General features: G+C 37.9%; 1 protein-coding gene across 2 annotated transcripts in view; it reads left to right on the plus strand.

Annotated features, from left to right (window-relative positions):
• The window catches only part of NAF1 (nuclear assembly factor 1 ribonucleoprotein), a 50,763-nt gene extending 24,488 nt beyond the window's left edge, over nt 1–26,275 (plus strand). Inside the window, exons 3-8 of one of the 2 annotated variants that reach the window (XM_036314402.1) lie at nt 441–534; nt 3,523–3,605; nt 11,938–12,092; nt 17,026–17,077; nt 22,642–22,744; nt 25,380–26,275. In XM_036314402.1, the coding sequence (XP_036170295.1) occupies nt 441–534; nt 3,523–3,605; nt 11,938–12,092; nt 17,026–17,077; nt 22,642–22,744; nt 25,380–25,846 (954 nt within the window). In that variant the 3' untranslated portion in view covers nt 25,847–26,275. Of the gene's footprint in view, nt 1–440; nt 535–3,522; nt 3,606–11,937; nt 12,093–17,025; nt 17,113–22,641; nt 22,745–25,379 lie in introns of both variants that reach the window. The other variant, XM_036314403.1, reaches the window with a different exon arrangement.
• The last annotated feature ends 790 nt before the right edge of the window (nt 26,276–27,065 follow it).

Consider the following 27,065-nt stretch of genomic DNA (forward strand, 5'->3'; position numbering starts at 1 on the left):
GAGAGAGAACTCTTCCTCTGTGAAGAAACTAGTGAGTGACCAGTGGAACTGGTTTTTTTTGTTTTTTTCTCAAATGGAATGTCTCTGGGAATTATGTGAATTGTCTCTTTTTTTAATCTTGGATTCCTTAACAATAACTTTTTCTTTTTTATTGGTCTCTTGTTCAAGTGTGATTGGGAAAATCTCGAATGGTACTTCTGTCTATATTCTCAGTCTATCTGGGTTAGGGAGTGGGCACGACATTTTATGTCACTTAAATGGGGAGATGGAGGTGGGAGAAATGCTGTTAGACACTAAAATAGATTACATCAAGGGGATGGTATAAGTACTTAATGTTGCATCTTCATAAATGTGAATAGTATTTAAATGGAAGCTAATTTTTTTTTAAAGTTAAGTTGTTGAAGCTGGAGGAAGATTAATGTGTTTTTTTTATATAATAGGAACTACCTTCAGTTGAAGAACTAACTATTATTTTGCCTGAAGATATTGAATTAAAGCCTCTTGGGATGGTTTCAAGTATTATTGAACAATTAGGTATGTAAATAATTTTATTAATAAAAATGATATATAAGTAATGCATTAATAATCAAATCAGATTTTATGACTAGTGAATTTTGAACAGATAAATTTAATTTTACTTATGTAATTCATAAATATATTTTCTTTATAAAAATTTAAAGTCTGCTTTTACTGACATGTTTCTCCAGAATTTTCTTTGATGTGCAATATTCGTTTTCTATTGCTATTAAGTTACTACCAATTTAGTGGCTTAAAATAATACAAAGTTATTATTTTGCAGTTCTTTGGGCCAGAAATCTGTCATGGATCTTACTGAGTTAAAATCAAGGGGCCCATCAGGGCTTAAATTTTTTTTGTAGAGGCTCTAGGGGAGAATTCATTTCCTTTCTCCATTCAACTTCTAACAGCTGCCTACACTCCTTGGTTCCAGACTCCCTTCTTTCACCCTCAAAACCAATAATGTAACTTCTCTCTGAACAGAGCCTGGAAAGCTTCTCTGCTTTTACAGACTCCTTAGTCCTTCATGTGTATTCTAGGGTACACATGGTATTCAAGGTTCTTAACACTAATCACAACTGCAATGAAAAAAAAATTATTTATTTTTAATGAAAGGTAACATTCACATGTTTAGGGATTAGGGTGTGGTTATCTTTTTTTGTGGAGAGGGCATTATTCTGCTTACTGCCTTAAATTTTATTTTATAAACATGTAAATTAGGAATGTCTGTGATGTAATACTGATATGAATGGCACGAAATATGAAACTGTTGAATATGAGACAACTAGACATTAAGGATTTCCTTTTAGTTCCAAGAGATAGGTATCAAAGGGCCTTGAAATTAACGTAGCTGCCATTAACTCTCATTGTGAGATACATTTGAGAATAGAACTCAGCGTTGACAGTCATAGGATTTTTGAACTGGGAAAAAAAAGTAGATCATACACCAGCTCCCTTAGTTTTTAGGACTTAAGGGACCCAGAAAAATGTTTCACTTGCATTTATGATCAGTTGTATAATGAGTCATTGGTAGAAATTAGACTTTATCTTTTGACCTTTTTCTAATAGTATACATATCAGTGTTTTTTTAAAAAATTAATATAAATTTAGATAAATCTGTACTTTTGTAATTTATTAAAATTTAGGTTAAAGTGGAACATTTTTAATAAAAAGTATAGTTATTAAAACTCTGTACATAATTCTCAAGTTATTACATTAGTTTTTGAGTCATCTTATTGATAACTGGAACAGTGAGCCAAGGATTTTCCCCCGGGGTCATGTCTTGTGACTCGAAAGAATGGACCAGAAGATTTAAGCAAAAGTGTGGAAAATTATTACAAACAGAGTCAGACTCCCTGCAAGGGGAGGGGGAACCAGTAATGGGATGCCCCTTAAAGCCTTGTAGTCCAGGGGTATATATTTGCTACAAGCCTATCTGTGTCATCAATTGATCGATTCCCTCAATTGTTTTTGCCCAGCAACAGACCTGATCTTTCCCTGTTCCTATGTGTTCTTTCTCTGTTCTCTGTTCCTGTGTTGAACTTTCTCTTTTTCTATGCCTTTGTACACCTTGTGACTGCAGGCTCTCCCTTGTTTTCCCATGCCTCCTGCTTTGAGTCCAGAAACATTTTATTATTTCTGCTAGGTTGGTTTCTGTGATTAGGCTTGCTCACACTGCCATGTCTGCCCCTATGTGCCTTTGTTTTCCACTGGACCCCTACCATATCTGCCTGCATTTCAAGCTAACTTCTTTCATTATGGTATTTAATAATATGCATAAATAAGTGAAACGGGTAATTACTTGATTATATCGTATTAATTGAACATTTATTAGACTTGATGTATATAGGAGATTGTAGGAGATGATTGAGAATGAATTCTGTTAGTGCTCACTATCCTTATCTTTATTCCAGAAGCAGATCTAACTCAAAGAATGTTGACTCATGATTGGTTGCTTATATGTACATTCAGAATTTAGAAGCACTAGTTGCTGCCCCCCACACTCCCATCTCCATTGCCATTTTGCCTCTGGTTTGGGGTCTCCCTAGTCCCTCCAAGATCATCTTGCCCCCACCCTCATATTTAGGGTGGATGTGGGCTTACAGATACAAAGGCCCTGCTCCCACCCCTGTAGTCCACCTAGCAATTTCCCCCTTCCTTCCCTGGGGGCCCGAGATGTAGATATTATACAAAGGTTTCTAAATCCCCTTTTTTTCTGTGCACTTTTTTATTTAAGAAGATGGGATCCCAGGTGGGAACCCTCTACAATAAAGTTGGTGTTTAGGAAAAAAAATTAGCTGAAATTTTTTGAATGAATCTTCACAATCTGAACTAATATGTTTTTTCTAAGTAGAGATGGCATTATCTATATAATGTGACAAAGTAGTCTTGCTCGTTGCTCTAATTTTCTAAGAACCTATCGTCCCCCCACCCTCCATTTGCTGTAATAGATTGTTTAACATTTCTGGCACTTAAAAAGAATTGGGGTATGCTAGACTAGTGGAATAATGCTTTTGCTTTTTGAGAAAAAGTGATAAAAATTACTGTGTGCTCTCTCATTCTTTATCTGTTCAGAGGAAGATACGTCTGTGGTTAACTTTTTCATATAGCAGTAAGTAATCAGTGCTCATAGAAAAGAATGTGAGAAAGGAAACTAATTTTTTCTAAAACAGGAGTTTTGTGACTAAATTATACGTTTTGGGGGTAAAAATTGCTTGAGAAAATGTACATGGCTTGAATTTGTTGATTTTAATGGGTGAGCCAAATTTTCTGTGAGATTTTATACTTTAATTTTCTTTCTTAGAATTTTAGCTTTTTGTATGAAATAAAAATATGTAGAATCTATTTCACTGTGCTATGTTTAATAAATAGAATTTATCCATGAGGCATAGTTACTGTGGCATATTATTTCACCTTATATTTCATATTAAAGCCTAAATTCTCATTTAAATTCTATATTACCTCCTGATTAAATCTTAAAATAATCTGTTTTGTTTCATTTTTCAGTAATAATTGAATCTATGCCTAAACTACCTCCAGTTAATGAGGAGACTGTAATTTTTAAGAGTGATCGGCAGACAGCAGGGAAGGTTTGTAAAAAATTTCAAATTCTACAAATTATTGTTTCCTTGTGGCTTAGTGTTTTTGACTTTCTTTATCTGCCCTAAAAATAGCTTATTAATTTTAGTAGATGAGCAGTCTATAACTCTCAGATTGTATATTCCCTTAGTACATCTTAATTTTCATCAGTACTTTGTCTGTATATTGATTTAATACTGCTTATTACTCTTTGCTGATTGAGTCATTAAATAGGCATGTATAGGTACTTTGTTAGGCAGTGGCTCTTCATATTAAATAAGGCACAGTTCCCTATTCTACATGTACTCACTATTAAATGCAGCAGATTATTTCCACCATGTAGTAGGTCTGAAACTTTTTTGGTTTGTGAGTCCCATTGAATAATGGCTCTCAAATTATGGATTATTAATATATATAGTTAAGTAGTATCCTTAAGGTAAGGTTTCTTTTAATATCTTAATAATGGAACAAACCTGTGTGTTCATCCTTGATATGGAAGACCTAAAATTTTACCCAACAGTTACACAATTCTGAGCAGTCAGTAGAAGACATAAAACTTTCTTAGATTAATCCTGGCCTGTGTGGCTCAGTTGGTTGAGTGTCGTCCTGTGCACCAAGAGGTTGCTGGTTCAATTCCCAGTCAGGGCACGTGCCCAAGTTAAGACTCTTATCTCCAGTTAGGGTGCATGTAGGAAGCAGCCAATCGATGTTTCTTGGTCACATTAATGTTTTTCTCTCTCCCCCTCTCCCTCTCCTAAAAATCAATAAAACCATATTTTTAAAAAACCCAACAACTCAGATCAAATCTGTAAATACCCATCAAGTGTTGCTTTTCTGGGAAAGAGTTTTATTCACCTCAGTATTCCTCCACTGTATGTAATGCAGTCCTTCATAAATTATATGTGCTAAGTAAATGTGTATTGAGTTGAAAACAAATAAGAAACCAGCTGATATTCTTTGTAGAAGCAACTCTCTGGAGCTTAGTTTTTCCCAAATAAGCAACAGTTGGCTTCTTTTTTTTGTTTTAGGAAATATGATTTACATTTAATCAAAAAAAGGGCATATTTGGAACTGTATTATTGGGTCATTCATATACTTAGTAACCTTTCCTTTTCTCTGCCTTTTCCTTTTATTCCATTCTCGCACATAAGTTGACAGACTACTATACCAAATAGAAATAAATCACTTAGGAATGCAAAGCAATCGGTGGCAGAACTAATTGAAGTCTAGAGCTAATATATTTTGGCAATTCTTGAGAAGGTTTGTGAGAGGAACAAAGACTTTTAAATGTCTGAAGATGATGCTCTACTTTTTTCCCCTCAAATAACTAGACTTTATACTTTTGCTTCAATTATGGGTACTGCCGGTGTCTTGTAAGGAGTTAAAGATACATTAGGGGCTTAACCTCAGAGAAGGTTGAGAGAGGAAAGGAATGGGAAATGAGTAGATGACTGTGCTGTGTCTAGTTCTCCCTGCCAATTGGGATAGTACATTCTGCCCTGGTGAAAAAACAAAACATGTCTTTCTGTCCTCAAGAAAGTAGTAGAAGACGGAAAGGGAAAAGACGCAAGGGAAAACTTATTTCTGTATTTTTCTCACTGAATTGAGCAGATTATTTCCATGATTTCTTTTACTTATGATTTTTATGACAGTTGTCCTTTTTTTTTTTCTAAATAGCTAACTTAAATAATTTCAATTTCAGTGTACCTCTAAATTCTCATTTCTTATATCCTCCAATACATTTAAATTATCATTCCTATAATTGTAATTAGTAATGTTAATATTCAGCTCTTCTGTCATTGACTTTGAAAGAAGTCAGATAAAAATGCAATATTTACACTAAGCATGTCAAACTCGCAGCCTCCAACAAATGTTTTTGCGGCCCAGCCAATATAATGGTATGTAAGAAATGTTTTAATAAAAATTTTGTGCCCTAACCGATTTGGCTCAGTGGATAGAGCGTCAGCCTCGGACTGAAGGGTCCCAGGTTCGATTCCGGTCAAGGGCATGTACCTTGGTTGCGGGCACATCCCCAGTGGGGGGTGTGCAGGAGGCAGCTGATCGATGTTTCTCTCTCATTGATGTTTCTAACTCTCTATCCCTCTCCCTTTCTCTCTGTAAAAAATCAATAAAATATATATAAAAAAAGTTTTGTAACTTAATTATTATGATATCCTGTTATATATAATTATTAATGACTACAATGTTCACTAATGACTGATTACTATAATCATGTTACATTCATTTTCTTTACGCGCAGGCATACCATTTCTCTCTACTAATAATAGCAGTAAATATTTTAGCAGCCGATAGCAACGTCATTAGTCTTTTTTTTTTTATTGTTTAAAGTATTACATATGTCTCCTTTTTTCCTGATTGACCTCCCCTCTACCCCCGCCACTCCTACTTCCCAGGACAAGCCCCCACCACCCCAGTGTCTGTGTCCATTGGTTATGTTAATATGCATGCATACAAGTCCTTTGGTTGATCTCTAACGCCTCCCTCCCCTGCCTTCTCTCTGAGGTTGGACGGTCTGTTCAGTGTTACCTTGTCTTTGGATCTGTTTTTGTTCATCAGTTTATGTTGTTCATTGTATCCCGCATATGAATGAGATCATGTGATATTATTCTTTCTCTGACTGGCTTATTTTGCTTAGCATAATGCTCTCCAGTTCCATCCATGCTTGGTGCAAATGGTACAAGTTTTTCCTTTTTTATAGCAGCATGGTATTCCACTGGGTAGATGTACCACAGTTTTCTAATCCACTCATCTGCTGATGGGCACTTAGGCTGTTTCCAGATCTTAGCTATTGTAAATTGTGCTGCTATGAGCATAGGGGTGCATATATCCTTTCTGATTGGTGTTTCTGTTTTCTTGGGATATATTCCTAGAAGTGGGATCACTGGGTCAAATGGGAGTTCCATTTTTTACTTTTTGAGGAAACTCCATACTGTTCTCCACAGTGGCTGCACCAGTTTGCATTCCCACCAGCAGTGCATGAGGGTTCCTTTTTCTCCACATCCTCACCAGCACTTGTTGTTTGTTGACTTGTTGATGATAACCATTCTGACAGGTGTGAGATGGTACTTCATTGTTGTCTTGATTTACATCTCTCAGATGATTAATGACTTTGAGCATGTTTTCATATGTCTCTTGGTCTTTCTTATATCTTTTTTTGAAAAGTATCTATTTAGATCCCTTGCCCATTTTTTGATTGGGTTGTTTATCTTCCTTTTGTTAAGTTGTATGAGTTCCCTGTAAATTTTGGAGATTAACTCTTTTCTGAGATAGCATTGGTAAATATGTTCTCCCATGCAGTGGGCTTTCTTGTTTTGTTAATGATTTCTTTTGCTGTGCAGAAGCTTTTTATTTTGATGTAGTCCCATTTGTTTATTTTCTCCCTAGTTTCCATTGCCTTAGGAGCTGTATCAGTAAAGATATTGCCACGACATATGTCTGCAATTTTGCTGCCTGTGGAGTCTTGTAGGATTTTTATGGTTTCCCGTCTCACATTTAAGTCCTTTGGCCATTTTGAGTTTATTTTTGTGTATGGTGTAAGTTGGTGGTCTAGTTTCATTTTTTGCATGAATCTGACCAATTTTCCCAACACCATTTATTGAAGAGACTATTTTTACTCCATTGTATGCTCTTGCCTCCTTTGTCAAATATTAATTGAGCATAATGGCTTGGGTCTATTTCTGGGTTCTCTGTTCTGTTCCATTGTGCCAGTACCAGAAGTTTTGAGAACCGTGGCTTTGAAATACAGCTTGATATCTGGTATTGTGATTCCTCCAACTTTGTTTTTCTTTCTCAGGATTGCTGTGGCTATTCGGGGTCTTTTTTTATTCCAGATGAATTTTTGAAGAGTTTGTTCTACGTCTGTGAAATATGCCATTGGTATTTTAATGGGGATTGCCTTGAACCTATAAATTGCATTGGGTAGTATGGACATTTTAATGATGTTGATTCTACCAATCCATGAACACGGTATGTTCTTCCATTTGTTTATGTCTTCCTCTATCTCTTTCTTCAGTGTCCTGCAGTTTTCCGAGTACAGGTCTTCTCCTCCGTACTTAGGTTTATTCCTAGGTATCTTATTTTTTTTGGAGCAATGGCAAATGGGATTTATTTTTTAAGTTTCTCTTACTGTGAGTTCATTATTGATGTATAAAAAAGCCATAGATTTTTGGGTGTTAATTTTGTATCCTGCTACATTGCTGAATTCACTTGCTAAGTTTAGTACTTTTTAGATGGAGCCTTTCGGGCTTTCTATATACAATATCATGTCATCTGCAAATAATAATAGTTTTACTTCTTCTTTTCCAATTTGCCTTTTATTTCTTCTTATTGTCTGATCGCTATGGCTAGTACTTCCAGTACTGTGTCAAATAGGAGTGGTGAAAGTGGGCATCCCTGTCTTGTTCCTGTTCTTAGGGGAAATGGTTTTAGTTTTTGCCCGTTGAGTATGATGTTGGCTATAGGTTTGTCATATAAGGCTTTTATTATGTTGAGGTATGATCCCTTGATTCCCACTTTGTTGAAAATTTTTATCAAGAAACGGTGTTGGATTTTGTCAAATGCTTTTTCTGCATCGATTGATATGATTATGTGATTTTTGTCTCTCAATTTGTTTATGTGATATATCACATTTATTGATTTGCAGATATTGTACCATCCTTGCATCCCTGGAATAAATCCCACTGGGTCATGGTATATGATCTTTCTAATGTAATGCTGGATCAGATTTGCTAGAATTTTGTTGAAGTTTTTAGCATCAATGTTCATCAAGGATATTGGCCTGTAGTTCTCTTTTTTGTGGTATCTTTATCTGGTTTTGGAATTAGGGTAAACATCATTAGACTTGTACTGACTTGTTAGGTATGCGCAACAGGAAATATTTCACTTTCAGAGAACAAGAAAAATAGGTTTATTTGCATTACGTTTATTAATTTGTGCAGTTTTTCAGTGTCTGGTAAGTTAATGTTTATGAAAAACTAATTTTTATTAAAATTTTCTATTTTATGTTAACGATTACTCATTCATTTCAGCCCTTTGTATTCAGCATATCTCTATCAAAATAAACCTACATTTCTATGAAAATTTAAGTGTTTTTGTTTTTTGTGGCCCACGTCAACTTATTAAACCTTGTTATTTGGCCGTGTTAGCCTTTGAGTTTGACATGCTGGATTTATACCTCTAATTCTAGCTATGCATAAGTACAGAGAGAAAAATTAAACTATTTCTAAATTTTACATAGAAAGCATTGTAAATTCAAGAAAGTTAGAAGTCTATCAAAAATATTTGATTATAAATCTAAGCACCTTGAAATGTTTCCCCAAATAATGGCAGGAGTTGGGGAGAGGGTTGGAAGTATTGTTAGTTCTACCAGTGTATTTTTTAAAATGCACTGATTCTGTAAGGAGGTTGAATTATCCCCATCCCCATTTACTCAAAAATTTAAAGTTAAAAAGGAGCAAAATTGATTTTACCACCCAGATAGTTTGACTTATTTCCCTTCTACCTCCCTCCCCATTCCCACTGACCTAAGGAGAGCAACTTCAGATTTGTCATTTCTACCTTTTGCCTTTTAATAATGATTTGATAATAATTATCCTATATAATAAGAGGGTAATATGCAAATAGACCGAACGACAGAACAACTGAAAAACCAATCAAAGCATAATATGCTAATGATATGCTAAGGCTGCTTAACCGCTTGCTATGACATGCATTGACTACCAGGGGGCAGGTGCAGAACATGGCAGGCCTCAGCAGCAGGCAGCAGAGCACAGAACATGGTGGGCATGGGCCGCTGTGGGATGGTGGAGCAGGTGCAGGGGGCGGGGGTTGGGGGGGGGTTGGTGCCAGACCAAGGCAGGGCACTGGTGGCTGTCATCGGGGCGAGCCTCTGGTGGTTACTGAAAATTATTTGCTCCTGCGCACCATGGTCTCGCCTGGCGCTCACACCTGCTGCCAACGCTGGCCCTGATCGCCCCTCAGGGCTTCTCCACCTCCCCCTGCTCCCCAATCGCTCCATGCTGTCAGCGGGTGCAAGCGGGGCTGGTGCCATCAGCACATGGGAGTGGCGGCAGTGGGAGCAGGGATGCCCGCAGACAGAGGACCAGGGGCCAGTAGGTGGGGCCGGGTGGGGGTGTGGAGGATGGGCCGGGTGGCTCAGGACCCTACTCATGCATGAATTTTGTGCACTGGGCCTCTAGTTATTTAATAATGATTAATTTATTTTGATAAATAATGAATGAAATTCCATTTTTAATAATTCTTTAATATCAGAGGATTTTTAAATAAAGGTCAACCTGTGCCATGTATTATTCCTGTATGATATGAATTTGTTGGTTATTTATTTTGCATTTAGTTTTCAGTGTTAGAGTAGGTTTTGTTTTTGTTTATTTTACGTTTTAATAAACCAGAACCATGAAATCTATTTTTCTGTCAAATATCATTGGATAGGAATTTTTACTGAATTTTTACTGAATCGTTTTCAATAAAAACGATTTTAAGTATAATAATTTTACATGCAATAAACATTAATATTTCAAGAAAAAAGATTTTAAATATAATATTACCAAAACTTTACTAACATAGTATAATAAGCACAAAAGTTGTAGGAAATATTAAAAATCTGCAAATAACAGGATTACTTCTATTATATTCTAAAATTTTTTTTACTGATCTTTTTAGAAATAATATTTTTATTACTGGCTTGCTTGGTAACATGTGATGATATTTTGGAAGTCTTCATATTATACTGATAAGCGTATTTTTTTCCTCCCTCAGTAACTTGTGTAATATACATGGTGATTGAAATAATTATTTGACTTAGTCAGTGAAGTACAATACTGTTGCTTCATTTTTTATTTTTATACTTTCTTCATTTTTATTAATGGGAAGTCAAATAGTATACAGTGATTGATAGACACAATTCTGGATGACTGTGGAGGTTCATCTCCCTCTTTCCCCTTTTGGTAGTTTAGTGAAAAGCTGCATCAGCTGAAAACACTCTGAAGTCTATTCTCTGAGCTGCAGCATGCAGATCTTGACGCCCCCCACAGGCCCAGCTTTCCGGCATTGTTCTGGGGGCCTGGAAATTCCTTGATATGTTTCTTGTTTCCCAGAGAAACTGGGAGTTAACTAGTCCCTCTTAGGCTAACGGGTAAGCATGGTGTGTGTGGAAAGGGGAGGAGAATGTGGCTGGCTTACTCTCTCTAGGAGTGCTTTCTGTGCATGTCCAGCCAGCTGACTCAGGCAGGCCCCCAACTGCAGGAACTTTGTTCATGTTGCATACAGAACATCTAAGCCCAGCCTGTGCAGTGGAATGAATTTGGGTACCTGTACATGCTTTTACTTTTCTGTTTGTCAGTTTTTTCTCAACCTACCTTCTGCTCTATCTGTGCTATGTGGTAGTAGTGTGTGTGTCTGTGACCCTTTATGGGACAGGAATCCTTTGAGGTCTTTTAGCAGAAAGGTACTGCTTTGAATAAGAGATGGCAAGTATTAAATGCTAGAGCCAAGTGGAACGACACTTAGAATGCCACCTGAAATGACAGGGCAAGTATAAAACATTAGGTAGGTTACATTTTTGTGTATTTCTACAGAATGTATACTGTTATTTAAGATATAAAGAAAGCTACTTGCCTAGCTTAATGTAAATCTTATAATTACTGTCCTAAGTTCTGTTTCTCAAACTGCCCTTGCAGCCTATTCCTTCCTTTTCCATCTCTAGTTAGATAGTGTGGAAGTTACAAAATATCCAAAGTCAGGTGGAAAGACTGAGCAGGGAGTCAAGGTTTAATGGAACTTGGAGTTGAAGTAGGTTGGTCTGAGCCTTGCTTTGTCTGAAGTTCTTCACAGTTTACCCCTCAGGTATTAGCCACCCTAAAATCTATACTTTGAAGCTGATAGTTTTTAAAAATATTGTTAAATCCTTTTTTATAACTCCAGATTAGCTAAATTGCTTATGTGTACACAGTCAAGTTTTCCTGTGAGTGTTTGGGGTAGGATCATATATATACCCCTTGCATTATCATGAGTGATTTTTAATTGAAAACTAGACAGATTACTGGCTGCCAGGAGTTGTGGAGGAGGTGGGAGAGAGGAAAGTATGAGTGACTATAAAAAGGCAACATGGATCTTTTCCTGTTTTGGAAATGTTCTTTATCTTGATTGTATCGTTGTCAATATCCTGGTTATAATATTTTACTGTATCATTTTATTCCTTTGACATTGACAAAATTACCTTTTATAACAAGTATCAGTGCTTTCCATTTTAAATATTGCTTTTTGAGTCATTATATTATAAGGAGGCCTTTGTGTTCTATTCTACAGATATTTGAGATATTTGGACCTGTTGCACATCCATTTTATGTATTACGGTTTAATTCTTCAGAACACATTGAGAGTAAAGGTATTAAAATGAAGGACACTATGTATTTTGCTCCATCAATGAAAGACTTCACCCAATATGTATTCACAGGAAAACAGTAAGTAATTTTTACCACCACCACCAGTAACTGTATTTTAGTTGTTGTTTGCTTATCTTGTATTGTAAATCAGCAAGTGAGATACAAGACGCCTTAATGACCCAATTAATTAGGAGTCATTTATTGCACATGGCCCAGAGGGAGGTATTTCTTATAAATCTCTGGGCGAAGTCACACAGGAAATACCCATATTTATACCTTTTGAGCTTCTTTGTCTGCAGATTTTACAAAGAGCTCTGTGTGAGTTATTGTTACAGACAGTTTGTAATCTTGGATACATAAATAACAAACATTTGGCATAAGAATATGGGAATTATTACCAGTATTAGTCCATTACGTTAGATGGCTAGCTTGCAAGGTCAGACAGTTAAGTTTTTATCTTTTTCTATTATTCAAACTAAAACAGTTATTTTATAGAATAAGAGACTGTCTAAAAATGACAGTTTACAGAATAAGGGACTATCTAACAATAGCAGAGAATTTCAAACAGCAGTTTTTTATACAAGATGGAGGTTACTATGCTTCAATCTAATATTTATATTTTAGGAATAATTCTCAGCAGTGGTAGTTTTAAATAGTATCTGTCTTTTTTAGTTCATTTATCTTCCTAATAACACATCTGAAAGCTACAATTATCAAATTTTACAGCTAGAGATCATATATTTTGCTGACAATGATTTGCTCCAACTAGTAGCAATATATTTGGGCCATATAAACTTTCTGAATTCTAATTCACTGCATTTTTCATTACATGCATTCTTATATCTACATGCTACTTCAGTATCAGTATTACCATTTAAAAAATTCTTTTCCATTTTAAATAAAATTTTTATTGGATTAAATTCTAGACTTATTTCATAATTTTCAAGAAACCTTGTAATTCTCAAGGAAAAAAAGAAAATAAGGAAATTTCAGGTTGCTTGTATATTGTAAACTTACAGAAGAGACCACTAAAATGTGTCCCTGGAAAGTTGTGTATCAAGTGGTGATAAACAGAATTTACTTAAGTGATAACTTATTACTCCCATTTTGTCTGTAACTTATGCTAAATGAGGCCTATAGTATGTGGGTAGTAGTATTTCCACATATTTATGCTCCCACTGGTTGTGTATTTTTCTTGTGTTAATTGTGTTGCCAAGTGTTAGCTGTAAAGCTGCTTATATCATTCAAATTTATTATTATTACTTAATTTTTATGTAAACTAATGGCATATAGTTCAAGTAGAATAGCCTTTTCTATAAAAATTAGTTGAATGCTTCATAAAGTTGTAATGAATATGAGCTACTAAAAATATTGTCAAATTAGAAGTGGAAGAAAAGGCCACAAAACATTGGGAGGGGGATCTTAAATTCAAAAAGACTGCACTCAGTTTGACACACAAGTCTCTTTCATACGTGAAACATCAGGGATACGGTTTTTGTAAGAAATAGAAAGGCAGCTTCAAGCAGTGAATAGTATTAGTGCTATGACAAAAGTACTAGGCATAATTAAGTCTCTATACTACTTACATATTAAATCAAGTCTCTGAATTTCATTTATTATTTCAGAAATGAAAATTTTGTTCCTGATAATTAATTCAGCTTATGTTTAAGAATCCACATAATTATCTGAAGGACCATTTTACAAAACCTAACTTATTCTTCAGGCTGTGTAAAGTTAATTTTTCTAAATAAGTGCTAAGACAGGTGAATTAAATAGACAGCAAAGTCGTAAAGATTATGTAATATATTTTAAAATCATGCCTTAAGTAATTAGTATTCCATTCTGCTTTGAATATTAGGGTGTTGCTGTGGATATGCCATATATTTTTCTTTTGCCATATAAAATTCTTTACCTTAAAACAGATAAAACTTAAAAAAAATTCTGAAATATTTATTAAAATAGATTTTAAGTAATAGGAGCAGTCTTTGTTTTTTATTTGTAAGAACAAGAATTTTGTCCTGGAAAGAAATAATAAACTAAAGAGTTGGGGAATTTAGGCCTACTCTGCCGAGGCACCACTTTGACCTCAGGAGAGGTCAGAGCATGTTCTGTTCAAGACTGCATTTTGGTGTCTGTCATGGGAACTCAGTGGAATACTTTGCCTTTGAGGTAGAGAAGGTCAGCTCCACTCCAGCTAACTTGCCTCTAAGAAGGCTGTTTAAATCTTAGCTACCTACGCATGAACTTTCTGTGAAAAGTGGTTTTTCAAATGTTGCTTGATCTTTTCTTTAGTAGATTTTGATTTTCAAAACTAAATGCACTATTTGGGGCACTTTTCCCATTAGTGTCATTAAAGTCCAAACTAAAGGCACCACAGGCCATGAGATGGCATATATGGAAAAAAGGAGTACTAGAGCTATGTTAAATGTATAGGTGTACAATGATAATTTTTTTAAGTGGTGGAAAAATCACTGTTAATGCCTCACATATAATGTCAAAGTTCTGAATCAAAATTTCAGAACAAATTTAATGATTTCCATATTGTGCCAGATTGACATCTGCCAATTGAATTTTATGGATTTAAGATGAATGAATTAATGATTTTAATGAATTCTTAAGAACCCCATTTATTTTTGAGCTCTAGTTTAAAGCAGTGAGGGACTAATACTTTTTAATCCTATATAATAGAAGTGTAGTACACAAATTGTCCCCTCGACCAAGAGTTCTTCCAGGAGTTCGACCAGGGAGTGGGGCCGGCTGGGGGAAGGGAGGGAGGCTCTGGCTGGCAGCAGGTGGCCAGAAGAAGGGAGGGAGGCTCTGGCCAGTGGCAGGTGGCCAGGGGAAAAGAGAGAGGCCCTGGCCAGCAGCGGCAGGCAGCCAGGGGAAGGGAGAGAGTACCCGGCCAGCCGCCACCAGCCACTAGCGACCCTACCAGTGAACTGGGGTTCTAGTCCTATATAATAAAAGCCTAATATGCGAATCGACCGAATGGCATAACAACCTGTTGCTATGATGCTCACTGACCACTAGGGGGCAGACACTCAATGCAGGAGCTGCCTGCAGGCCCTAGGCCAGCCAAGGTGTGTGCCAGCAGCCTCCCCTTGTGGGATCGCCCCACAGATCGGCCCTGATTGCCGGCCAAGCCTAGGGACCCTACCCATACACGAATTTTGTGCATTGGGCCTCTAGTATCTTATCTAATAAAGCGGGAATATGCAAATTGACTGTCATGCCATAACGGTCAAGATGGCTGCGCCCACAGCGGAGGCCGAGTTTCCATAACGAGCCTTAACGAGCAGTCAGCAAGGACCTGAGGCTGCATGGCGCTGGGCTGGGGCAGGAGACCTGAGGCTGCACCCCCACCTGGTGGGGCTTGACAGGGGACCTCAGGCCGTGCCCCTGCCCCAGCGCTGGGCCAGGGGACATCAGGCCACGTCTTCCACCCAGCAGAGCTTGACAGGGGGCCTCTGGCCATGCCCCCCCCCTCCCCCCCGCCCTCCACCCAGCAGAGCTTGACGGGGGACCTCAGGCCACATCCTTACCAAGCAGAGCTTGACGGGGGACCTCAGGGCACACCCCCTGCACCAGGCCAGGGGACCCGAGGCCATGCCCCCCCGCCTTGCTGGGCTTGATGGAGAACCTCAGGCCACGCCCCCCACCCAGCAGGCCTTGACAGGGGTGGGGCTGGCCAGGTCTGGATCTACCCCAATGGGGGTGGGGCCTGCTGGTTCTGGGTCTTGCGCGATTTCGAGGCGCACACGGTGGGCGGGGATTTTACTCTGATTCCCATGGTGCACCCAGACTCTGACAGGAGGAAGATTTTCATATACATTTTCATCTCAGACACTTTTATTATAGAGAAAGGGCAAATAGCAATATTAAAATATTTCCTCTAATTCCCTTATAATGTGCATGAATTTCGTGCATCAGGTCACTAGTTTTAATATAATCAAATAATAAGATATTGTCAAACTATTAAATCAAAAAGATTACTAAGATTTAAAATGAGCTTTCTTAAATTATAATTATACTCATAGTAGATATGTGTACTTTTGTTGGTCATGGAGTATAAAACTTTCCACTAAAAGTAATTAATGCTTGTGGTTATACTGTCCTTCAGAATCTTCAAAACTCCTCTTCCTCCCCAAACTAGATAGCCTTTTACCCTCTCTGCTTTGACAATCACTGAATAAGCATTGGTTATTCCTGGAGTATTGATATTCTTCAGGTAAATTGAGAGAAAAGAATTTCATGTTGTTATCTTACCATTAAACCCATAAAATCTTAAGACAAGGAAATGCCTCATACTTGTTTTCCTGTTCTTAGCACCTGAAGCAGTGTCTGACCTATAGTTTGTATAGAATAAGCATTTATTGAAGTGAGTTTTATCAACTGAGCTCAGATATCATGAAAGCATTAATCAAGTCATAGCATCTGGAGATGCTTGTGAACTGCAAAAGTACTTTTGTCTGCACACCACAGCCTTCACTTCTTATTCTGACCTCCCCACCCCCAATTCTAAAATGTCCAAATGTATTTTTCTTATGAGCTTCCCACATCTTCAGAAACAAGTTAAAGGACATAAAAACGGTCTTTTATTTTTAGCTTTTATTTTCATGTATGTTGCAGAATTAAGAGTTGAGTTCATGTCTTCTACTTTTAATGTTACTATTATTATTTTGGTTAATCATCACCTGAGGTTATTGTCTCCATTGATGTTTAGAGAGAGTGGAAGGGAGGGGGAGACAGAAAAACAATGTGAGAGAAAGACAGATCCATATCGATTGGTTGCCTCCTGTATGTGCCCCGACCGGGCCAGGTTTCAAACCTGCAACCCATTAGACTGGGAATTGAACCCATGACTCTTTAGTGCACAGGCTGATGCTCTAACCACAACCACTGACCCAGAGCCACGCCTGCCAGGGGATACTTTTATTATTTTTAATACCGTAAAGTTACAGGTGCTTAACAATGTCAGCAAGTACTTTGACTTTTTGTTTTCTCTTCCTAGGGAGAAGGGATCGGATGCATCATGGGAAAATGATCAAGAACCACCACCAGACGTAAGGATAAGTCTTTTTGCACAATATTTTAGAAAGTAAGGCAGGACTTAATCTTATAAATTCATCATCCTTGACCTTAATGCTCTTCATATGCCCTCTGTGAGCCTATGTATTGTCCTGTCTCCCACGTGACTGCTGTATGCCTTTCAATAAGAATTTTTTATTGATCATTTAAAAGATATTTTTAGTCACATTTTAATAATTATTAGCATATCATTTCACTAATAATCTCCTGTTTTTAATCAGTTTAACGCCTGGAGAGAATTGTCATTATTTTTAAAAATTTTATTCTTCAACTTAGTGTTTTTGCCATGTCAGACATGAAGATATTTATTAATGGCGTGTTGAATAAGGTGCCTTTCTTTTGGAGGTACAGAATTATTAGAATCTACCTACCCTTCCATTTTTACAATATAATTGCCTCCTTTAAAATAATTTTTTTGCCTGGCTGGTGTTGCTTAGTAGTTAAGCATCAACCTGTGAAGCAGGAAGTCATGGTTTGATTCCTCTTTTTAAAAAGAGTTTATTTTATTTTTGTAATCTATGCCAACCAGACTAGTTTTATGTTCCAGAGTAGCTTGATATCATGGTCTTTCAAAAGATATGAAATAGAGGCAGTGATAATCTGTAGAATTACTTGATTTCCCTTTCCATGGAGATATTTAAGCATATTTTTAAGTTATTAAAATACAGAAATTACAGCAATGAGTGTATACATTTCTTGAAAATAGTATGAAATTATATAGTATAAAATAATGATTATAATTGAGAGTCTTTATATGTGCTCAGTAGTTCTGATGAAGTTTCTCAGTATTATAAATTCTAGGTATTTGTAGATTTAACCTTGTTTATTTTACATCTCCTCAATGCTGAAGATTCATGGTCTATATTAATGTCTAATTTTGCTGAGACATGAATCAGGCAATGCTCACTTAGAGGGTCACTTAACCACTGTCAGTCATTTGACGAGTGAGTCATCTTAGTTTAGTATCCATATTACCACGGGGTTTTATTTTCTAGTTTATGTTGTATGTACATGTGATTTCCATTAAGGCCCTGAAGAATCACCTAATGTTCTTAATTATGTATAGGGCATTTTATTATTGAAATTACATGTTTTTAAAGTACTCGAGACTTTACAAAAGTCTTAAAAGATATTTCTTGTGAAGTGCAAATATTCTTATACATCCCTGTTGTTTCAGACTTAAGCATTAAAGTTGCTAAGTATGGTAATGCTCACTGTTTATAAAATTGTTTGATTAGGTTAATTATGAAATTAAATCTGAGCATACTTCATGCATTTTTTTTCTAAATAGTTGACTGTCCATTATTTTCATAATATGGAAAACTCTAAAATTCTAAAGTTTATTTTATTATGATATTTTATAGTTTAAAATATAGCTTGATATTAAATATAGATTAAAATTTGAAATATCTGGGTTTTAAACTGTTTTTAAAAAATCATGCTGTGCAAGTAGGAAATGTTGGGCTTGCATAAAGGAGCTAAAACTTACAGAGAATGCATCTTAATCATCTTCATTTCATTTCTGATATATGGATACTTATAAATGAACTAGAAGCCCGGTGCACAAAAATTTGTGTCCCTCAGCCCAACCTGTGCCCTCTCACAGTCTGGGACCCCTTGGGAGATAATCACCTGCTGGCTTAGGCCCGCTCCCCTGGTGGAAGATGGCATGTCCAATCCCGCGGTGTCTGCCCCATCTCCCCCAGTCACACACAGCAGGCCCGGATCCGGCACTGGGGCAGGCCAGTGGCTCGGGATCGCGCTGCCGCCCGCCCTGCCCCGCACATGGTAGGCCAGGATCTCGCACTGGGGCGGCGGCTGGCAGCTGGGGATCACGCTGCCGCCAGCCCCAGACGGATCTGCCTGCAGTATGCAAATTAGCCTCCATCTTTGTTGGCAGGTAATTTGCATATCGCACTGATTAGCCAATGGGAGGCATAGCAAAGGTATGGTCAATTACCATATTTGTCTATTATTAGATAGGGCTAGAGGCCCGGTGCACAAAAATTTGTGCACTCGGTGGGGCGGGGGGTCCCTCAGCCCGGCCTGTGCCCTCTCGCAGTCTGGGACCCCTCAGGAGATAACGATCTGCTGGCTTAGGCCTGCTCCCGGGTGGCAGAGGGCAGGCCCAATCCCTAGGTGCAGCCCCTGGTTGGGCTCAGAGCAGGGCTGATTGGGGAGTTGGGGCGCCGCCCCCTGTCATGCACAGAGCAGGGTGGATTGGGAGGTTGTGATGCCATCCTCAGTCACACTCAGGGTAGGGCCGATTGGGGGGTTGGGGCACGTCCCCTGTCACACTCAAGGCAGGGTCGATGGGGAGGTTGCAGCGCCACCCCCTGTCATGCACAGAGCAGGGCCAATCCGGGGGTTGGGGCACTGCCCCCTGTCACTCACAGAGCAGGGCCCATCAGGGGGGTTGGGGCTCTGTACCCTGTCACGCACAGAGCAGGGCCAATCGGGGTAGGGGCGCTGCTCCCTGTCACGCACAGAGCAGGGCCCATCAGGGGGTTGGGGCGCTGCCCTCTATCGCCCACAGAGCAGGGCCGATCAGGGGGTTGGGGTGCCACCACTCTCACACTCAGGGCAGGGCCTATGGGGAGGTTATGGCTCTACCCCGTCACACACAGAGCAGGGCCTGTGGGGGAGGGGGGGGTTGTTGGGGCGCCGCAGCCTGTCACACACAGAGCAGGGCCGATCAGGGGGTTGGGGCGCCGCACCCTGTCACACACAGAGCCGCAGGGCGACCAGGGCGTTGGGGAGCTCCCCCTATCAGGCACAGAGCAGGGCTGATCAGGGGGTTGGGGCGCCTTCCCCTGTCACAAACAGAGCAGGGTGGATAGGGAGGTTGTGGCCCCGCCCCCTGTCACAGAGCTGCAGGGCAATCAGGGGGTTTGGGCGCTGCCCCCTGTCACGCTGATCCCGGTGCCGGGAGGCCTCTCGGCTCCGCTGATCCCGGTGCTGGGAGGCATATTACCTTTTTACTATATAGGGTAGAGGTCTGGTGCACGGGTGGGTGCCGGCTGGTTTGCCATGAAGGGTGTCCTGGATCACGGTGGGGGTCCCCACTGGGGTGCCTGGCCAGCCTGGGTGAGGGGATGATGGCTGTTTGCAGCTGGTCACACACCCTTCAGGGTGGGGGTCCCCACTGGGGTGCCTGGCCAGTCTGGGTGAGGGGCTGAGGGCTGTTTTCATGCTGGGGGTGACTGAAGCTCCCAACCACTCCTTTTTTTCTTTTTTTTTTTTTTATTCTGGGCCAGCTTTAGCTTTGAGGCTTGGCTCCAGCTCTTAGGCCTCCACAGCTGAAAGTAGGTTTCTGGCCTTTGCTTACAATGTTGCGATCCTGCTGGCTGAAGCCCGGCGGACTAAAGCAGGTTTCTGGGGTTTTGTTTAGCTTCTATATTTGTTACATAGTTGCTTAGAGTTGCAGCTCAGAAGCCTGCAGTGGCAGGCGGGGAACATTGGAGTCCTCCGTCACTGAAGCAAGCAATCCTCATGTTAGTTTCAAGCTGCCTGGCTGCTGGCCGCCATCTTGGCTGGCAGTTAATTTGCATATTGCCCTGATTAGCCAATGGGAAGGGTAGCGGTCGTACACCAATTACCATGTTTCTCTTTTATTATATAGGATGTGTTTAATGAATGCAAATTTAAATTTGTGTTTAAGGAAAATGAAATTTTACCTGATTATAGGGAGGTGATAGCAAAATATTGGCAAAACTATCTCTCTAAAATAGCCTATTACTAATTAAAATACTTCAATGTCTCTCTCCTGCTTTTAGGACAATGCCAAGGTATTTAAAATAGCACAATAAGTTTTTGGTCTCTAATTTCAGTGTCTGATTTTTCTCTTTAAGAAGCTTTCAGTTTGTCTTACAAAACCATTCTCATTTCTTAAATATACTGACTGAGCCTCTACACATATTCTCAGTCCTTGGAAATTTTCTTTCTTTTATTTTCACTGTTAACTCATCATTAGAGATTTATGTTGGGTTACCCATACCAAGAAATCTTCCTTGCCCTTTTTTTTTTTTCCTTCCGCCTTCTATTGCCATAGCACTAAATAAATCATAGCACCTGCTCATTGGTTTATGTGTCTACCTTCTCATTTGACTGTACAGTTACAGAGAAAGAAATGTTTTCCATCTGATTTCAATACTTTCTACTGCCTGGCAGATAGCAGATTTCACATGAGCTTAAAAATCTTATCACATTAAGATCAGTAAAGGTATGTGAAGGTGCTAAAATCCTTTGATATTTCTGAATTTGATCATGGATTCTGAGGTTACGGACTTTTGGTTCATGGAAGATTCGATGTAGAATATATTTCAGCAAGATTGAACTGAAAATCCTATACATTATAAGATTTTATAAATCCTTTTAAATGTGACACATGCATACACAGTGAGCCTGCTTTTGTTTTTCTAAGAAACATAATATCTGTTTTTTGATACTAATAGAATAATAAATGCCTGAAATCTAAGAAAACATAGAAGTCATAATATATAAAGCTTCTAAGTCTTATTTTTTTGGTGGGTTATAACAGTGAATCTCAATTCTTTGTTACTTATGACTTGCTCTCTTATAATTTAAAATGATTTCCTCTTGGAAGTTGCATCATGCATGTATCTGCTTATCAAAGCCTTTTTCTGAAACCCTCTCTAAATAACATCTCTCAAGATTTTCTCTGCCCTTACTTTGCCTTATTGTTTATTTATAACCTTTACTATTCCTGACATTATATTAGTAAAAAATGAATATCTGTATGGTGTTTAGAACAGTGTTTGGTTTATACTGGGTATGTGTAAATTTTTGAATAAAAGGTATAACATTCTCCTTTTTTAAAAAATATGTTTTTATTGATTTTAGAGAGAGGGAAAGGGAGAGGGGGAAGGGAAGGGAAGGGGAGAGGGGGACAGAGAGAGAGAGAGAGAACCATTAATGTGAGAGAGAAGCATTGATCAGTTGCCTCCTGCAGGCATCCTACTGGGGATCAAACCTGCAACCTGGGTATGTGCCCTGACCAGGAATCCAACCAGTGAGCTTTTGGTGCATGGGACAACTCTCAGCCAACTGAGCCACACTGGCCAGGGCCCATTCTCCTATATTTACATTACATCTGATACTTTGTCATTTGCATATTCCTAACTGATCCTTTTTTAGCATTTTTGGCTGGTACTATGATGAATCTTGACTCTAAACTGGAAGTCAAACTTCTAGCTAGGAAGTAGCCGTATCTCAAGGTTGTGAAAATCGGTATTTTAAAATTACCTATCAGAAACTTCCTAGGTATTAAAAAACCAAAAAGCCTTGAGTACTCATCTGATTACTGGCTTGTGTCTAGTAAGAGCTTTAGACAGTTATAAAAAAAAGACTATTTTTCTATGATGTGTAATTAATTCAGATATTACTGCAACTACTAAATATCAAAAGAGTATCTTTTAGTGACAGTGTTAAATAATAGGATTATTCTTCTCATCTCTAAGTATGTACCATTGAATTGGTAAATTCATGTGATGTAAATCTTTATATTTTTCTCTGTTAGGCCTTGGATTTTAGTGATGATGAAAAGGAAAAAGAAGCCAAACACAGAAAAAAAAATCGCATTCAAGGCCGGAAAAAATTTAAATCTCAATTTAATGAGTCAGGTGAGCAAATTTTTAAAAATATATAGCAACATATAGCAATTTTTAAAAAATCTTTACTTACATTTATATGTCCGTTAGTAATAAAACTGAAGAAACTATCTGGGTTTTATTTTTTATCTCCTGCCATGCAACTAGTATTGAAGGCATTTTAAAGCAAGAAATGTTCAGTGGTGGTTTTTCAAACTTGAGGATGTAAAAATGACTCCTGGGGGGAAAAGACATACTAAACTTTGTTAGAGTTATTTGTGCTCATTAGCACTTTTTCTTAAAAAACCTAGTGGCTTCCTATATTTAGAATTAAATGATATGATATCTAATATCTTACTCAAGATACTTTATTTTTAACATTCATTTCATTTTATTATACCTTTTCTATTTTCTATTTCCTTTTTAAAACTAAACTTTTTATAGATTGACATGGAATTGTAAGAAATAATAAAGAGATCTTATATGCCCATTACCCCATTACCTGCAATAGTAATATCTTGCAAAACTATGCAGTAAAATATCACAACCAAGATACTGACAATGATACTGTCACAATGCAGAACATTTCCAAAACAGAAAAAGATCCCTCATGTTGCCTTTTTATAAAGTCACTCACACTTTCCTCCCTCCCACCTCCTCCTCAACTACTGGCAACCAGTAATCTGTTCTCTATTTCTATAATATAATTTGTCATGTCAAGAATGCTTAGATAAATGAAGTCACACGGGCCACATGCCTCATTTAAATAAATGAGTTTGACATGCTTGATCTAGATTGTTGTATGTGTCAAGTTTGTTTCTTTTAATTCCAGAGTGGCATGTGAATATGCCACAGCTTGTTTAACCATTCATGCATTGAAGGACATCTGGGTTGTTAACAGCTTTGGGTTATATTAATGAAGTTGCTTTATACACTTGTGTACAGGTTTTTGTGTAAACACAAATTTTTGTTTCTTTGGTCTAAGAGTGCATTTGTTGGATAATATGATGGTTGTATGTGTAGTTCCTCAAGAACTTGCCACACTGTTTTCGGTGTGGCTGTACCACTTTACATTCCCATCACCAGTGTGTGAGTGACTGTTTTTCTGCATTCTCACCAGCATTTGGTGTTGTGACTGTTTTTTTATTTTAGCCATTTTTATAGGTAGGTAGTGATATCTGTGATTTTAACTTGCACTTTCCTAATGGCTACTGATATTGAACATCTTTCCATTTCTTCAATGATATATTTATGTCTTTTACCCATTATCTAATTATATTTCTGTTTAATTCTTGAATTATGAGTTTGTACATAATTTCTTCCAGTCTTTAGCCTGTGTTTTTATCCTCTTGAAAGGGTCATTTGCAAAACAAAATTTTTAATTTTGATTAACAAAATTTATCAGTTCTTCTTTTATGGAGTCTGAGAATTTCTTGCCTAGACCTATTTCCAAAGATTTTCTCTTATTTCGTTTTCTAAAAGTTTGCAAAATTATTTTAGGTATTCTAGTTCCTTTGCCTTTTCATATAAATCGTAGAATAATCTTTATATTGACAAAAAGCCTTGCTGGGATTTTGTTAGGAATTGCATTAAACCTGTATATATATTAATTTGGAGAGAATTAACATATTAACTGTATTATTGAGTTTTCACTTCTAAAATTTATATTCCATTGTGGGGTTTTTTTGCTTTTTTCTATTTGTTTTAATATGTTCATAATTTCTTGTTGAAGCATTTTTATGACTATTCTAAAATATTCCTCAGATAATTCTAACATTTTGTCATCTTGGTATTGGCCTTGATTAATTTTCCTTTTTCATTGAGTTTGGAATTTTCTTGGCTCTTGGTATGATGAGTTATTTTTAATTGAAACATGGACATTTTGGGTATTATGTTACAAGACTCTATATGTTACTTCTGTTTTAGCAGTCTTGGTTTTAAAACTGCTCTGGCAGGGAAAGGAAGGGAGGGTGTCATATTATTACTCTTCCGACCAGATAGGGACACAAGTCTAGGTTTTCTTCTCAGTCTGTGTTGACACCTGAGGCCAGGAGGTGCGTTTTACTGATGGGCAAGGGTGGGCCCCCTCTTGGGTAGGGTTACCTCATTACTGCTCCCCTGACAACAGTGGGGGATGGCCTCGCTACCGCTGGGTGGTGCTCAAAGCCCTGCCTCTCCCTAGGGCTTCTCTGACACCACCCAGTGCAGGAGGTGGAGGAGGTCTGTGTTGTGGCAGTGGAGGCAGAGGTCCAAGTTCCCCAGGTGATCTCCAGGTTCACTGCAGGAGGCCTGTAACTGTGGCTCCTTGTGCAACCTGACATGACCTGGTAGGAGGTCGAGGCATCTCATTAAGCCTATTAAGGGAGGAAGTCTAGGCTCCCCGCTCAGCTTCTAAGAGTGTGGGTGATGAGATATCTAGTGTTCTCTCTGCTGTTTAGTTGGAGTCCAGTGGTCATTGTCTAAAATTTTATTACCTTGCCAGTTTTCCCTTTTGCTGATTCTCTGGCTTTTTGGGTGCTTTAAAATTAATCATCTTTAAGCCTTATGCATTTTTAACTGCCGAAAGATATATTGGAAGTTAAAGAAAAGCCTTTATTGAAATTTTAAACAGTATTTTTTTATGTATTAAATTAATTTTGTTTTTATGTTTTTTTTACCCTGCTCAAAGGTGAAGATTTTGCAGAAGTACATCAGAATTGGAATGCTCATAGCTCTTCTTCAGAGCATTCACAAGGATATCGAAACAGAGAATTCACACCAGGATTTTCCCGGGGTAGATATCCTCGACCTTGGCATGGCAGGCCCCCACCTCCACAGTTTTATAACTCAGAGCATATGGTACCTCAGGAGACTTCAGGATTTCCACCTCAGAGACAAGATAATCTTATGCCACAGTATCCCTTTCCTCCTCCAGTGTTTGACATGCATAATTTTTCACTCCCTCCTCCACTACCACCACCACCTCCACCTCCACCACCTGCATTTGTAAACATGGGTTGGCCTGCACCTAACATGCCACCTCATCCATTATTTCCCATACCATACTCTATACCCCCACCTCCTCCCCCTCCACCCCTGCCTCCCTCCTCCTCTTCTGGAGATAGTAATTCTTCTCATTTTGGATCTTACTATTAGGTAAATATGTGCATTACCAGAGAAATGTATAAATTTTTTTTATTTTATATGGGAAAGCTTTTTCTTTTATATGGGAAGAATTTTTTTTAAGAGAGAGATTATGGCTCTAGATTTTTAAAACATTGTGAAAAACTGAATGTTTCCTTTAGTTGTAAGTTTATATATATATTTATAACCTTTGTGAAATTGTATCCATATGAAAATTTCACTTTAGATTTGTAGGGGAAATTACAATTATGTAATATTTAATTAAAACCATTAATCCATGTTTAATAAACAATATATATAGGTTTAAGAATAGATTCTGAAGCAACTTTCATCACGGATGAAAACATACTGAACATACTGATTTTCTTGTTGGTCTATCTGAAAATATGATGTTGAAGTCTTATTGAGAGTCTTTAAAATAAACTATTTTTATAAATTTAAGACTTTGGAAGTTGATTTTGATTATAAGTGCAAATTACCAGTAAATTTGAATGTTCTGATGAAACCAAACAAGTGAAGGGTACAGAGAGGGAAAGCCTTGTATGTTGGTGAAGCTGTGACTATAATTATAGCTTTTTATTATCTGTGCAGATTTCCATTATTTGGGCACTATTCAGTAGACTTTACTATTTAACCATTTAAAGGAACACAAAGATTATTGGCAATATAGTATGTTATTATTCACACTAAAAGGCATTTGACCCCATACTAGGAGATTATATCTTCCATATCCATTTCCCAGATTCTCACATGCCTGGCACAGCTTAGGTGCTTAATAAATATTTAGTAAGCCCTAGCTGGTTTGGCTCAGTGGATAGGGTGTCAGCCTGCAGACTGAAGGGTCCCGGGTTCGATTGTGGGCAAGGGCACATGCTCAGGTTGCAGGCTCAATCCCTAGTAGGGGGCATGCAGGAGGCAGCCACTCAATGATACTCTCTCATTGATGTTTCTATCTCTTCCTACCTCTCTGAAATCAATAAAAATATATTTAAAAAATAATAAAATAGTTAATGAATGACCGAATTTAGAGTTTTTAATCAAATGACCAGTGAGTATTACTTTACATTCTGAAATGTAAATGTATGGGAAATTATGTAATTTTAGAAATAGAGACCTTAGAAGTAGTCTAAACTAGTCCTCATTTAACAAGTAAGAGCCTAGCTAAGGGTCAAAAAGGTTAAGTGTCTTAACTCAGTGAGGTAGCAAGGAGTTGAACCTAGTTTTATTCATT

This window comes from Myotis myotis, unplaced genomic scaffold (assembly GCF_014108235.1).
Source record: "Myotis myotis isolate mMyoMyo1 unplaced genomic scaffold, mMyoMyo1.p scaffold_m19_p_6, whole genome shotgun sequence".
NCBI classification, from domain to species: Eukaryota; Metazoa; Chordata; class Mammalia; order Chiroptera; family Vespertilionidae; genus Myotis; species Myotis myotis.